The sequence below is a fragment of the Grammomys surdaster genome, unplaced genomic scaffold (assembly GCF_004785775.1).
Source record: "Grammomys surdaster isolate TR1022 unplaced genomic scaffold, NIH_TR_1.0 129, whole genome shotgun sequence".
Lineage (NCBI taxonomy): Eukaryota > Metazoa > Chordata > Mammalia > Rodentia > Muridae > Grammomys > Grammomys surdaster.
Genome location: NW_021604587.1, coordinates 15,321,010 through 15,336,063, shown reverse-complemented (window position 1 = coordinate 15,336,063; position 15,054 = coordinate 15,321,010). Strand labels below are relative to the sequence as shown.

The following is a 15,054-nucleotide window of genomic DNA, read 5'->3' as shown; positions in this document are numbered from 1 at the left end:
ATGCAGTGTGTGTATTTCTGTAAGTCTAGACTTCATATATGTGAGCAAGCATGCAGTGTGTGTATTTCTCTAAGTCTAGACTTCATATACGTGAGCAAGCATGCAGTGTGTGTATTTCTGGCTTACATATTTTGCTTAACGAAATGTTTTCCAATTCTATCCACTTTCACGTGAGTGTCATAATTTTATTCTTGTTTACAGTTTAATAAAATTCCATTAGATACCTTACTCGTTACAGACATCTAGGCTAGTTCCTTATCTTGCCTGTTGTGAGTAGTACACAATAAATAGAAGTGTACAAGTTCCTGGTGTGCTTGCTCAGAATCCTTCAGGTATACTCAGTAGTGCTATAGCTGAGTCATTTGATAATTGGGATCTCCGTATTGATTACCAGTTCACATTCCCATCAGTAATGTATAAGGAATCCTGACACATAGTCATTCTGATTGAGATGAAATCTCAAAGCACTTTTAATTTGCTTTTCCCTGATGTCTAATGACAGTAAAATCTTTCCATGTATCTGTTGGTCATTTGTATTTCTTCCCTTGTGAACTATATTCAGTGTATTATTTTTTGCTCAAATTACTTAGAGTAGTGGAAAGCGTTTAAGAACAGGAACCTTGGGTTACTGAGATAGATCCGTGGCTGAGAGGTGCTGCCATTGAGCCTGATGACCTGACTCAGTCTCCAGAACCCGTATAGTGGAAGAGAGCTGACTCCCCCATGTTGTCCTCTGACCACCACATGCATGCCATGGTGCACACACAGAACAGTAAAGGCCAAAAACAACAACAACAACAAAAGCCAGATTGAGAATGTCAGTTTATATAAACAACGAAACCAATATTTTTTGCTAATGTGATACCATAATCAAATCAGTCTGATGGGGATTATTCAAAGGCATCATACAATTAACATTTTTCTACTCAGCTGATTTCCCAGCCTGAAAACTTTGGTGAAGATTGGTTTTGAATTTGTGAAGACTACTGTATAGATGTAATAATTTGTGGAGTGTACTTTGTTAATTTCTTAGATTTACATTGATACAAGAGAATAAATATTCTCCAGTTTATCTTTGTAATATATTCAGTTTTTTAAATACTTTAAACTTCAGAGTTTCATTTTTCTCTTCCAAAATTTATAGAAGATATTATATAACAGTGCACACCATTAGTCCCAGCACCCAAGAAGCACAGACTTGTGGATTTCTGAGTTCAAAAATTAGAAACCCATAGCATTTCCCTTTTGGAATATTTTCTTTAATTTTGGCTTTTGAGACCGATCTTTTCTGTGTGGTCTCAACTGTCCTGGCACTTACTTTGTAGACCAAGCTGGCCTTAGCCTCAGAGAACTGCCTGCCTCTTACTCTAGGTGCTGGGATCAAGGGCAAGTACCACCATGCTTCCTTTTCTTTACAGAGGAAGTTCTCCCACTTTTCCCCTAGACAGCAATATATGGGATTTAGTGTTTTTCATTTTTAATGAAATTTAACTTGTGAGGTTTCTGGTATACAGAGGGATGGATTCTGTGGCTGAGCCTAAAAGGAACTTGTGAAAATATAACTCTTTGTACATTGTAAGTTTATAGAGAGACATATTCTTGTTTTGTTTTTAGAGTGTACAACTATGAGCCCTTAACACACCTCAAGAACATACGAGCAACTTGCTATGGAAAATACATCTCTATAAGAGGGACTGTGGTTCGAGTCAGCAACATAAAGCCTCTTTGCACCAAAATGGCTTTTCAGTGTGCTGCATGTGGAGAGATTCAGAGTCTTCCTCTTCCAGATGGAAAATACAATCTTCCTACAAAGGTGATATGTTCTTTAATTGACTGAATCTTTTTGTCTTTTTTACTGAGAAGGCACATAAGTTTACAGAAAAATTTACCAATGCTTTTGAACAGAGCTATTGCAGAGCAAATGGCCATACACATAGAGCTCAAAACCACAAGACTTCATTGTATTTCATGATTCCCTGTTTAGAAGGCTGGAAGAACCCTCACCTGAGTAATTCTTCCTCTGTGTCTCTGTGGAGTTGCCATTATAAAATGGATCTGGTAGACCGAGGTATCACACCTTTCTTATGGGTTGGTTTTGGTTTTTCACACACATGGCAGTTCAGAGCTTATAGTCTACTCATGGCTACAGACAGCTGCTGAAGAAAGAGATGCAATTCCATTTCTATCATGGTTGATTAGAGTGAGTCACAGACTGCCTGGGTGACTCCTGCTCCTGATAGGAAGTTATACTGTTGCATATATGATATAATGCCTTAAGCTTATAAATGCATCTTGAGCTTCAAACACTCTCTCTCTCTCTCTCTCTCTCTCTCTCTCTCTCTCTCTCTCTCACACACACACACACACACACACACACGCACACAAAGTGGCATGGAAAACTTGAACACAACTTGCTTATACAATGAGAAGTACTTGTCACGTGACTGACCCACATGAACAATGCAAGGGGGTTAAGGTTTATTGCTGTGAAGAGACACCACAACCATGGCAACTCTTATAAATGAAAACATTTAGTTTCATTTAGTTACTAGCATACAGTTTCAGAGGTTTAGTCCGTTACCACGGTGGGAAGTATGGTGGCATGCAGGCAGACACGGTGCTAGAGAAGCTGCTGAGAGTTCTACATCTTGATCTGCAGGCAGCAGAAGGAGACTGGAGCCACACTGGGCATAGCTTGAGCACAGGAGACCTCAAAGCCCGCCTCCACATTGACACACTTCCTCCAACAAGGCTGTACCTAATAGTGCCACTCCCTGTGCCAAGCATTCAGACACAAGAATCTGTGGGGGCTATTCCTATTCATACCACCACAGGGGGCTAGAGGAGAGCTGAGCGTTAGTGAAGATCCTTAGTGAAAGGCTTTTCAAAAGTTGAGGGTTGGGTCAAAGCATATGGCCTGAGGAGGTGGTACAGTCAAGGAGCCAGGAACTGGGAGACTGCCTGGGACAGAGGAAGCGATAAGTACATGATGGGTACATGGTAAGTGGGGAGCTTTGGCTACTTGTACGTCGCAAGGGAAGTACAGAGGATGAGGAGGGTCAGCTAGAAAAGAACCAAGAATGACAGCAGAAGATCATAGCAAGAAGTGGGTGATGTTATAACTTGAGTTTTTGTGACATGTGCTCATGGCTTGCCCGAAGCTGACTGTAAGTGGCTTGTGTTGCAGTGTCCCGTGCCTGCCTGTCGAGGGAGGTCGTTTGCTCCCTTGCGCAGCTCTCCTCTCACAGTTACGATGGACTGGCAGTTGATCAAGTAAGCACTCAGACCGTTACATAAAAGAGAAGCTCTCATTCTGCTGAGTAAATGTATGATGGCAGCGATTACTGATGAGTCTGTGCTTTAAAATGATAATTGCCTCTTTGAAATTGATTGGTTACTGTATTCTAGAGAGGATGCAGCGATTACCTCCATTGCTGCTGAGAAGTGGTTCATTTCCTGTCTAAATGATGTTGTTCATTGCTCATTCCATGATGGACTGGGATAATTTAGATAAAGGATCACTTAGAAGTGGGCTATTTGATGTCATACTCTCGTGTTTTGTTGAGCATGTTATACCATTTATTATTGGCTTGTTTTGCTTTTTTTGCTTTAAAAGTCAGGCATTTCTGTATTTATTTATTTATTTATTTATTTATTTATTTGGTTTTTCGAGACAGGGTTTCTCTGAGTAGCCCTGGCTGTCCTGGAACTCACTCTGCAGACCAGGCTAGCCTGAGAACTCACGAACTCAGAAATCCGCCTGCCTCTGCCTCCCAAGTGCTGGGATTAAAGGCGTGCACCACCACTGCCCGGCTATTTCTGTATTTTTAAAGAAGATTGATATGTGTGTAGTGTGTCTCTATGAGTGTGTGCCATGGAGACCAGAAGAGGGCATTTAAGGGCAGAGGAAGGGGATAGGACCCTGAGAGCTGGAGTTACAGGCAGTTCTCGAATGCTGGGGACTGAACTTGGGTTCTCTGGTAGAGCAGTGAGTGCTCTTAACCATTGAGGCATCTCTCCAGCCTCATCATTTGTTTTCATCCAGTATTTCTAGGTTTTCTTGATTATATGTCATATGTCCATAAACCATCCCTTTAAAAAGGAAAAGACCCGAGTCGGGTCTGTGTTATTTTCCCTGCTCTTAGTGAGAGGTTCGATGCTATTCTGACACTCATTCCTTTTAGGGTGCTGGATGCTTCTGCCCCCACCCTATAATTTGTGCAGTTATGAAGTGGTGAAGGAATATTCAGTTTTCCTCATGGCTCTTGACACTTTCTGTCCTGGAGTGTCTTTAGCTGTCCTGTATACTGTCCACTGTTTTCTCCTTGGACTTCCTGTCAGATGCATCCCCTAGATTCCCATTGCCTTCTGTTTGCCTTACCCTTTTATATTTCTGTACGCTTTCTAAATTAAAGTGGCTTTTTGTTCTATCATTTCTAGAAATGTGAGCTTTGTTGTTACTGTATTGAGATAGGAATTTTGTAGCCATGTGTAACCTGCACCAACTCTTCCTTAGCCTCTTGGGACTCTGCGGAAAACCTGGGTTGCCACTTCTCTAAGCCCTTTCTCAACGGCTGTCTCTCAACAGTGATGTGTTAGCTTTTTTTCTCTGTGTAAGATATGTTTGCATTTCAGTAATTAAGGAAATTACTTGTGAGTTTGGTTTGTGCATTCTGGACTTCATTTTGCTTTACCTGTCACTACTTTCCTATTTGGTGTTTTCAGAAAGAGTGAGTCCTGTTTGTTAGTTTTTGAGGGGTGCTAGGTGAGTGAATACACAGATTCATTCTGCCATCCTGAATTGGAAACTGCTAACGTGATTTTTTTTTATATACCATTGAACTCCTTAAAAACCAGCCTGTCTTCATCTAGAATAGCATCATACAGATCCTGAGTTGAAAAAACAACTGTATGTAAGATATACTCTAACTGAAAACTTTGGAATGCCTTAGAATCCAGGAGCTGATGTCTGATGCACAGAGAGAAGCTGGTCGGATCCCTCGAACGATAGAATGTGAACTTGTTCATGACCTTGTAGATAGTTGTGTCCCAGGAGATACAGTGACTGTTACTGGAATTGTCAAAGTCTCAAATACTGAAGAAGGTATGTTGTAACTTTCTCAACAGCTGTCTCTCAACAGTGATGTGTTGTTAGCTTTTTTCTTTATATAAGATACTTCTGCATCTCAAATAATTTAGGAAATTCCTTGTTCCTTATGTAAGATGGAGTGTTTGGTGGCTCAGGCTTAAAATTCCACTCCTTAGGAAGCTGAGGTAGAAGGGTAGTCACAGTTTGAGGTTACTCTTGAGGCCTTGTCTCTAAAACACCTTAAGTAAGGGAATAAATAAAGTCACTGAGGTACAAATCTTCTTTAACACTCTAGTCAAGTTGTTGTATGGAAAATGAAAACAATACATTTAATATTTTGAATTTACAGGTTCTCGAAATAAGAATGATAAGTGCATGTTCCTTTTGTACATTGAAGCAAATTCTGTTAGCAACAGCAAAGGACAGAAAGCACAGACTGCAGAGGATGGTTGTAAGCATGGAACACTGATGGAGTTCTCCCTTAAAGACCTGTATGCCATCCAAGAGATCCAGGCTGAAGAGAACCTGTTTAAGCTCATTGTCAAGTATGTATTAAGTTACCTGAAGCTTTGTTAGGGATATGCATGGCAGCTTGCCCTTGTTGCTAGTCAAAAAATCTAGACAGAATGGTTGGCAAACGGGTCCATAAGCCAAATCTAGCTTGCTATCTTTTGTTTTAGAACCTGTGATGGTTTTTATGTTTATGAATGGTTTTAAAAATAATGAGTACTTCATAACACAAAATTATGTGAAATTTATATATTATATGGCATTTGGTATCCATGAATAAAGCTTTATGGAACAGAACCACCTTCAGTCACTTATAGGAGTTCTTAGCTGCCTTTGCACTGTGGTGACAGTGAGTAGCAACAACAAAACCATACACTTGGCATCGGGTATTTATACTGATGCCTTTTCAGAAAAGAGTGGTACCTAGTGTAAATGAAGACCGTCTCTCACAAGGTTTTCATGATACAGTATGCTTTGGCATCCTGACAGTTTGGGGTTCATTCTGGAACAATGAGGACAATCACAAGACTGAATTTACCATGCCCAGGAGCAGTGAAGAGAGAAGACTTGGAATTCGGTCTGTGAAGAAATTGCTCTTGTCATGCTCCCTTTTCCCAAGGGTTTGAGCTCCAGAATTGAGACTTTATCTCTCAGCTTGAAGTATGTCAGTTCGCCAACTGAGGAAAGTTTTGAGTTACTTGAGTTCTTGTCCTTAAACTCTCAAGACTTCCCCTCCAAATAGGCATCCCGACTTACTCTGTGACAGCTAGTGCTGTGATCGGGGCAGCAGATGTAAGCTATACAGGAATTGTCTGTTGTCACGTTGAGGCTCAGACACCTCATCCTTCTTACCAGTTATAAGTGAAGTTGCCTCTTAGCAGCCTTTTGACTCTCGTCAATGGTTTGCTCTTTTCCCTTCTGTCTTCTTGTTTGTGATTTCATCATCCAAAGTAGAGTTTTTCAGAGCCCTTCACTTTATTTATCAGAAAATTAGCAAATGAGGCAGGCTATTTCTTTGAAAATTTTTGGTGGAACACCCCCACCTGATTCATTTGCATGTTGTTAGCAGCTGCCTTTTACTCTACAAGTTGAATACTTAAGACTGAGTCTGTACAGTCTACAAGGCTGAAATTATTCACATCCTGGACCTTTAAGAAAACGTTCATTGACTGATACTAGATGAGAGAACAGAGAAGACAGTATTAGAATTACCAATGTATGGCAAGCGATGGTGTGTCCGTTTAGACTCCTTTGGAAGCAATGATTTGGTTAAATGCCACTTCTTTGGGAGAAAAGCTTAGACATAGCAGGAAGGCAGGAGTAATACAGAGAAGGGACACGGGGCTGTGGTGCCCTAATGAGCAGGTGGTCACCATTAGCTCCTTCTGGGGACCTAGATTTGAGGACTAGCCCAGCACTTCTGTTCTGCCCTGTGTCTACTGAGGATGCTTCTGTAGCCATGGGAAGGTCTGTGGTAGACTTTCAGGTGACTGGTAAGTGTGGGTGACCATTAGACTAGAACATGGTAAAGATGAGTTCCAAGGGCCACCAGTTTCTGTTTACATTTATTAAAAAAGGAAGATTCATAGTTTACTCCTGGCTTCTACCCTATCCATTTTTATTTGTCCCTTGCTTACAAAATATATATATGCAAAAGCTGTGTTTATGTGTCCATGCATTCTGTATGTTCCTTGTGTTTCTGTTGTAAGCGTCTTAGGTTTTGAGCCTGTCTCTCAGTGAACATGGAGGGTAGAGGTTAACTGGGCTGGGCAGTGAGCACCGGGGATCCTTCTGTCTCCATCTTCCCAAAGCTAGGATTACGGTTCACCTTTTCACGTGGGTTCTGAGAATCTGAAATCTATATACTTTCACAGCTCGTACTCTACAGACTGAGCCATCTCTCCAGCCCTTGTAGATTTATTTCTTTATATTCACATTCTTAATGTGACTCCTCTGAAGTGAACTGAAAAGGAGTGAAATTTTATATCACCTTCGAATACTAATATTTGTGCTGAACTCATGTGTTAGTGTTCTCCTTTCAGTGACTTTACTATACAGGTCTCAAGATGTCTGTTCAAATACAACAAATAACTGGGAACACAGAAGACCTCATGATCATGTGTTTTAAGTGTTAGGTCTGTTGGGTCAGCTGTGTATTGAGTTACTTTAAGATGATTTGCAAGTACTTGCTTCGAGCATAGATTTTTAAAGCATTCTTCCCTTTATAGATTAAATAAGACTTAAAAGATTTACTATAAGAATAAAAATTATGGGGTTGAGGAGATAAAAATTTGCCTCCCCTTTGATACTAAATAAAGGAGATTAAGCAAATTGTAAAGTACTTCTTCTAATGGACCTATACAGTTTATGTTAGAATTTAAAAGTTGTGTTCTGTTTTTCAGCTCACTTTGTCCTGTCATTTTTGGTCATGAAGTAAGTATATTACTTCAGTTAATTAAAAAAGTATATCATTGTCAATATTGATACTTTAAAGTAGTGAGATTCTCTTACCAGTCATTAATATTTTAATATGAATCATCATTCTCTATAACAGCAGTTTTCATCCTGTGAAAAAATGAAAGTTTTCATTCATAACACTAGCAAAATTACAGTTATGAAGTACTGAACACTGAAATCATTTTTTGATGGGGTCACCTCAACATGAGGAACTGGATTAAAGGGTCACAGCATTAGGAAGGTTGAGAACAACTGATCTGTAAGTTTATATGGAAGGTGAATAATATCCCTGAAACTGTCAACACCTTTGAGAGTGACTAGACACTAAGTAAGCACCAGTAGGAGTTTGGTGTTTCTCATTTTGGAGTGGATTGTTGTCTTACAAAGTTGTTTTTACCAACTGCTAAGATCCCATTGATTTAAATACTTCCAGTCTTTGTTTTTAATCATTTGTGTTATAGTAGGTTGTTTCTAGACAAGCTTCTTTTTTTTTCTTTTTAAGATGAGCTTTTGCTTTGTTGCCCCAGATAGCCTTGAACCCATAATCTTACTGTGTCTGTATCTCAAGTGCTGGAATTGCAGACATGCTTAGCTTTGCTTTTCAACTTCTTTGTAAAACAGTAAAATTCAGTCATGCTAAAAAGTATCCTGGCTAGTGGTGCAGCTCAGGGCTGAGCACCTGACTAATTAGGCAGTAAGCCTTGGGCTCCATCACCACTGCAAAGGGGAGAATCCCCAGACAAACCAGTGCTGTGGACGTGCAAGAGTGCCCTGTGCCAGAGATGTGCAAGAGTGCCTCATGCCACAGACGTGCAAGAGTGCCCCATGCCATAGACATGAAGAGTGCCCTGTGCTCGTCATCTTTATGTTTCTCTGTTCTCTCCTTCCACTCGAGCTTGTTAAAGCAGGCCTGATGTTAGCGCTCTTTGGAGGTAGCCAGAAGTACGCAGATGACAAAAACAGGATCCCCATTCGAGGAGACCCACACGTCCTGATTGTTGGAGACCCAGGCTTGGGGAAGAGTCAGATGCTACAGGTAGAAAATCAGTTATTTGGTATTTTGTGTTTTTCTTATATAATTGGCAGGTGACATTTCTCAAAGCATGGCATGTTTGGGTGGTAGAGGAACTAGTTTGTCTTGGGGTATAGAGGTACTGGTATTTGTGTGAGTAATACACACTGTGTATCTGGCCTTATTTTCTCTTCAAGCTAGCCTCCTGCCACACAGACTACATAGACATCTTGGTCTATGGAGGTCTTAACTATGATGAAATACTATTTTCCTGACAACAACAGTATTATACCTGGTAATGCTAGTATTGTGCTGTAACTATATCAATGACCAGATAGTGAAGGAAGTAAAGCTGGGTCATGCATTCTCTCTAACAAGTACATAAGCTTCTTACTACTCCTCAGAATATTCTGGTAAAGGTAAGGGATCCATCTGTATACATCTCCACTGTTCTCTGAATCCAAAGCAGAGCAGCTTCTCTGACCAATCAGCTTTTAACCACCAAAGAAGGTTCTCTCTCTGCCAGCCAGAGTCTGCTGCTACTGTTTTCCTCTTAGGTTTATAATGGCCCTAGAAGGTGCTGTTTGTTGGAAAGCTGTGTCTTTCTCAGAGTGGTACCTAGTAGGCTTGATGCAGTGTCCTTCTTAAGGATGCCCTTCCTTCCTTACCAAGGACTCCCTGGCGCTGAGTTGCAGTCAGTCCTGCAGCTGATGAATCTTCATCCAGCAGTTGAGCACTCTGGTTGTGTCTTGCAGTTATGTTTGAAACACTTTGAACATGGTATAGGTAGCCTGAAGCTAGTACTTGTGTATATGTAGTCCCCTCAAGGTGGTCCTGATGTGCAGACATGATTGCTGTGATCTTCCCATTGGATTGGCATCCTACCGTCCTTCCTTCCCATGTGTCTTCTTTATTCCCCTTGGCTGAATAGTAAATCAGTCATTTTAATTCCTTTAAAACATTACATCCTTGTTTGGGTCTCTTTGTCCAGAAGAGCCTGCTTTAATCTGTTCTGAGCCTTTGGAACAGCCTATATCTGAGGCAGGATTACCTAGTTGTAAATGAAACAAAGTTTATACTAAATGTGAAAGCAGAGGCTGAAGAAACGGTTCATTGGTTAAGAAGACTTGGTACTCATGTAGAGGACCTGGATTTGGTTCCCTGCACTCAAATAGTAGATCACAACTGTGTTTCTGGTTTCGGGGTGGGGGGTGGGGGGGTGGGGGTGGGAGGTTGGGGTGGGGTGGGATTTGGCCACCAGTGGCACGGCACACATGTGCTGCACTTAATACATGCATGCAAAACATTCGACATAAAAATAAATGAATAAATAAATATTTTAAAGGGGAATCGGTTAGCCAGATTGAATAAATAAGTATTTTTTAAAGGGGAACTGGTTAGCCAGATTTTGCAGGGAAAAGTGCATCTAGGGTTATGAGTTGGTGAAGCTTTCTTCTGTGGTTTGTGGAATTGTGTGTGTAACTCTTGAATTAGTGTTATATATGTGGAAGCCTGCTCTTACTTTCACAGTAGCTGATTGTCTGTGTATAGCCTAAAATTTTATCTATACGTTTTATTCACAGTGCAAAGCAATTTTATTTTGGCACTTTTTTTTTAAAAATTTGGAAGTTCCTCTTGGTAAGTAAATGGTTCCAGAATGTATTTATTGGTCCTGAGAAAAATTTAATACCAAGAAATGACATTGTTAATTTTATTTTAAACATAGAATGATACTTTTAAAAATCTTGGTCAGGCTGGGGAATGGTTCAGTGGATAAGAGCAATACCCGTGTACATAGCTGGGCATGGTTGCACATGCCTGTAACCCCAACGCTGCTGGGTCAACCTCAAGAGCGAGCTTACTGATCCCAGCCTGGCTGACAATGGTAAACTTATGGTTCAGTGAGCAGCTCTGTCTCAAAGCAGTAAAGTGGAGAGTGACAGAGGAAGACTGTCATTGACTGCACATACACACACACACACACACCAACACCACCAATAACAACAACAGCAAAAGTGGAGAGTGATAGAGGAAGACAGTCATTGACTGCACAGGCGCACATGCAGGCACACTTGCACACAAAATCCAAAAATAATTTTAAAGAGCTATAACATTAGAGGCCAGGTTTTTAAAGAAATAGACTACTACTAACAGAATCTCCTAACATTTACATTCCTACTTTCTTTTGTTCACTTAGGAAACCACCCCAGTATCAGCATTGTCAGGATTCTCAAAACAGACTAACAGAGGGCTGAGTTTATAGCTCATGGATAGAATGCTTGCCTGGCACACTGCTGTGGTGGTATACCCCTGTAAAACCAGCACTTCAAGGTCATCCTTCGAACCACAGTCTCAAATACATGAGACCCTGTCTCGAGGAATGAAAGTGGCTCAGCAGTTAGGAGCATTGTCTGTTCTAGAGGACCCAAGTTTGGTTCCCAGTACCCATGTCAGGTGGCTTAGAATCACTTTATTTCCAGCTCCAGGGGGTCCAGTGCCCTATTCTGGCTTTTATGGGCATCAGCACATTTGTCACACACACACACACACAAACACATACGCACACACACACATAAATATACATCCAAACCTGAAAGGACTTAGCAAAGGAAATGAGATGTAGGTTCAGGGATTGAGCCGTTGACAGATGGTCAGTGATTCTTTTTTACTGGTGTGTGTGTATATGTGTGTGTGTGTGTGTGTGTGTGTGTGTGTGTGTGTGTGTGTGTTACTTTATGGAGGCAGTCATGATGTCAGGTTTCTCCCTCTGACTCTGCACCTTATTTTGTGAGAGGGGGCCTCTCATTAACTTCGGAGCTTGTTTCAGGTGAACCGTCCGGCCAGCAAGTGCTTGGGTTCGGCCTGTTTCCACTCCTGAAGTGCTGGGATTATGAACTTAGGAATGTTACACTGCTATGCCCAGCTTTTACACGGGAGCTGGGGGTCCAAACTCAGGTTCTCATGCTGCGTGGCAAAGACTATCTTTTCCAGGCCTCTGAATGATTTTGAAACCTTTGTTTTAAATAGGCAGCATGCAACGTGGCGCCACGTGGTGTGTATGTTTGTGGAAATACCACCACCAGCTCTGGTCTGACTGTAACTCTTTCGAAAGACAGTTCCTCTGGAGATTTTGCTTTGGAAGCTGGTGCCCTGGTGCTTGGTGACCAAGGTGAGAGGCCACAGAGACTGACGACTCTGGGATTTGCCACCTTTTTCTTCTTCAAAGAGTTGTCTTGCTGTATAGGTCAGATTGCCTCAAGAGCCATCCTCCAGCCTCTACCACCTAAGAGCTGTAATTAGAGACGTGCCACCACCTCTGGATCAATCTCTTCATTTCAATGAATTGACTTTTAGGTTGAGAGTCATTTTGACAGTGCTGCCCCAACCAGAGAATTGACAATGAGTTTCAAATAATAATTGAAAATACAGTACTATCATTTTTATTTCTATTATACAGTTGAAACTGGTGTTATTTTCAGAATCTTATAACAAATATGTCAAAATTAAATAATCAGATAAAATATGGATAGTTTCTACAGCTCCAACTTTATAACCCTGTTACATTTGTGGTCATTTGTTTGGAATTTTATGGTAAGTTCCGTATGGAGTTGGTTTGGACTCTCCTGTGGACTCTTGTTCCTACTGCCTAGTGATGTGTATACAGTAAGTGCTCGTTGAGAGCATCACTGTGACTTAGCTCAAAATAGCTCTAGTTTCCTTGAAACAGGAAGACATTGCATGCTGTCTTTCTATCTAGAAGGATTGCCCCACGAGTTTAGAGCTGTAACTTTTAATAGTTCCACTGTATTTAACTTCATTTTAGCTTTCTTCTGTGGCAGAGTCTGTTCTCCTTAAGTTGGCTATCTTTCTTTTCATAGCAAGTATCAGCACATTTTCAATAGTCTGCCTCTTGTGGGCCACATATAATGTAAGCTTCACAAGGGCAAGAAAAATTTGGTTTTTTTGGTGCTGTTCTGCATGTCTAGAACATAGCACTGGTGTATAAATAATAATCAGAAAATATGTACTGACGCAAACATTCATCTGGTGTTCATCAGAAGCAGCAGTGTGTCTGCTCAGATGTCAGGAAAAGGCAATAGTGCAGCTAAGGATACTTAACTGTCAGATTGTATTCATTAGAAGTTGGAGGTGGTTAGAGGTTTAGCTATACAAACAGCTAATGGAATTTAAGATGTGAAATGTTAAGTCAGTGCCATATATTTTAAATAAACTCACATATTTAAATAAACTAAACATTACGAGGCTAAACAGCACTGTTAAGGCAGGTAGACAGGGACTTCACAAGTATAACAGAAAAAGTTCAGCAGAGTGAGTTCTAGAAACAAACAGGGTCTTGCTAGAATCTTTACAAAGACTGTGAGGGAAAAACAAAGCTTTTAAAAATAGTATTTTCAGGGGCTGGAGAGAAGGCTCAGAGTACTGGCTGCTCTTCCAAAGGACCTGGGTTCAATTCCCAGTATCCATGTGAGCCCACAACTGTCTGCAACTCCAGTTCCAGGAGATCTAACACCCCCAGACATACATGCAGGCAAAATACCAATGCATACAAAGTAAAATAAATAATTAATTTAAAAAATAGTATTTTCCTTTAGCATCTGATGAAATGACCAGAAAAAGTTTAAGTGTTAAATTTTGTGACTTAACATTTGTATTCAGACATGCAAAAGAGTTGAGGATTGTTACAATTGTTTGAAGTTTGTGGTTTATAACCATGAGTCAGGTGCTAGAGAGATGGCTTAGCAGTTAAGAACACTTGATGGTCTTTCAGATGACTGAGGTTCAATTTCCAGCACCCATGTGACAACTTAAACTGTCTCTAATTATAGGTCCAGGAGGTCTGAGACTGTCTTCTGGCCTCAGTACCCACTAGACACACACATTGTCCATAAATATACATGCAGGTAAAACACAAATACACACAAAATAAAAACAAAACTTAAAAAAAAAAACACAGGAGAAGTTTTCTGTTTGAGCAAAATTGAAATCCAAGCAAGAAATGAAAATTACCATGTGAAATGTTTAATGAGAACATGAATTTAATGAAATAAAGTGAGATAGGGCTACTAAATAAAATACATTGATGATCACCAGGCAGTGGTGCTGTAAGCCTTTAATCCCAGCACGAGACTGCTCAGAGCTAGTTCCAGGACAGCCAGGGCTACACAGAGAAATTCTGTTTTGAAAAACACAAACAAAAGTTGATCAGTACACGAAACTGACCCTGCCAAATGAGAGGATAGATACAGAGGAAAGGCTAACAGCAACTCCAGTGACTACAGAGACGAGAGCACAATTGCAGAGGTAACGAAGGGAATACAACACAGTGGGTAGCTGGTTCCATGAAGTGGGAACCTAGAAGTAGCACTGGGATTGACTTCAAGGGTAGCGTGAGAAAGTCCCGACTCTAAGGAGCCTTAGGTTCAAGTCCAGCACTGAAAAAATAGATGTGTAGATCTTGACATGGAGATGAGCTAACGAGCAGCATTTCTCCTGTACGCTTGGCTGTCGAGGATTTCGTGGCCGTAGAGTACAGGTGAGTTTAACCAGAGAACCCCCTAACTGGTGTGAAGAAGTGGGAGAAAGCACACATGGTGTGGGGAGGATCCCAGGAGCTGTGCTTTAGGAGTAAGCTCCCTGCCGTACAAAAAGCCTTCAGCGGTGGTGCTGTGTGTTAACTGTCCCTGCTTGTGCCATCAATACCTCCTGTTACTGAGCCATGCCTGAGTCTTCTGACTGGAGCTATGTATGCTCTTCCACCCAAATCATGCTGCCCACAGCCTGCCTAAGACTCAGCTCAAGGAGCACCCTTTTCATGAACCCTTTATTTCCCTGTTTTAACTATGTTCTGTTTCAGAAAGCTACCACACAATCCTGTACGTTTTTCTCTCCTCCCCTCCACTCCTCTCCTTTTCCTCTCCTCCCCTCCCCTCTCCCCTCCCCTTCCCTCCTCTCCCCTCCCCTCCCC

General features: G+C 41.1%; 1 protein-coding gene across 1 annotated transcript in view; it reads left to right on the top strand.

The window, feature by feature from the left end:
- Mcm8 (minichromosome maintenance 8 homologous recombination repair factor) overlaps positions 1-15,054 on the top strand; it is a 28,204-nt gene that overhangs the window by 5,178 nt on the left and 7,972 nt on the right. The window contains exons 7-13 of the mRNA XM_028755071.1: positions 1,615-1,813; positions 3,188-3,273; positions 4,953-5,104; positions 5,439-5,634; positions 8,002-8,032; positions 8,952-9,092; positions 12,096-12,237. Of these exons, the coding sequence (XP_028610904.1) occupies positions 1,615-1,813; positions 3,188-3,273; positions 4,953-5,104; positions 5,439-5,634; positions 8,002-8,032; positions 8,952-9,092; positions 12,096-12,237 (947 nt within the window). The remainder of the gene's footprint in view (positions 1-1,614; positions 1,814-3,187; positions 3,274-4,952; positions 5,105-5,438; positions 5,635-8,001; positions 8,033-8,951; positions 9,093-12,095; positions 12,238-15,054) is intronic.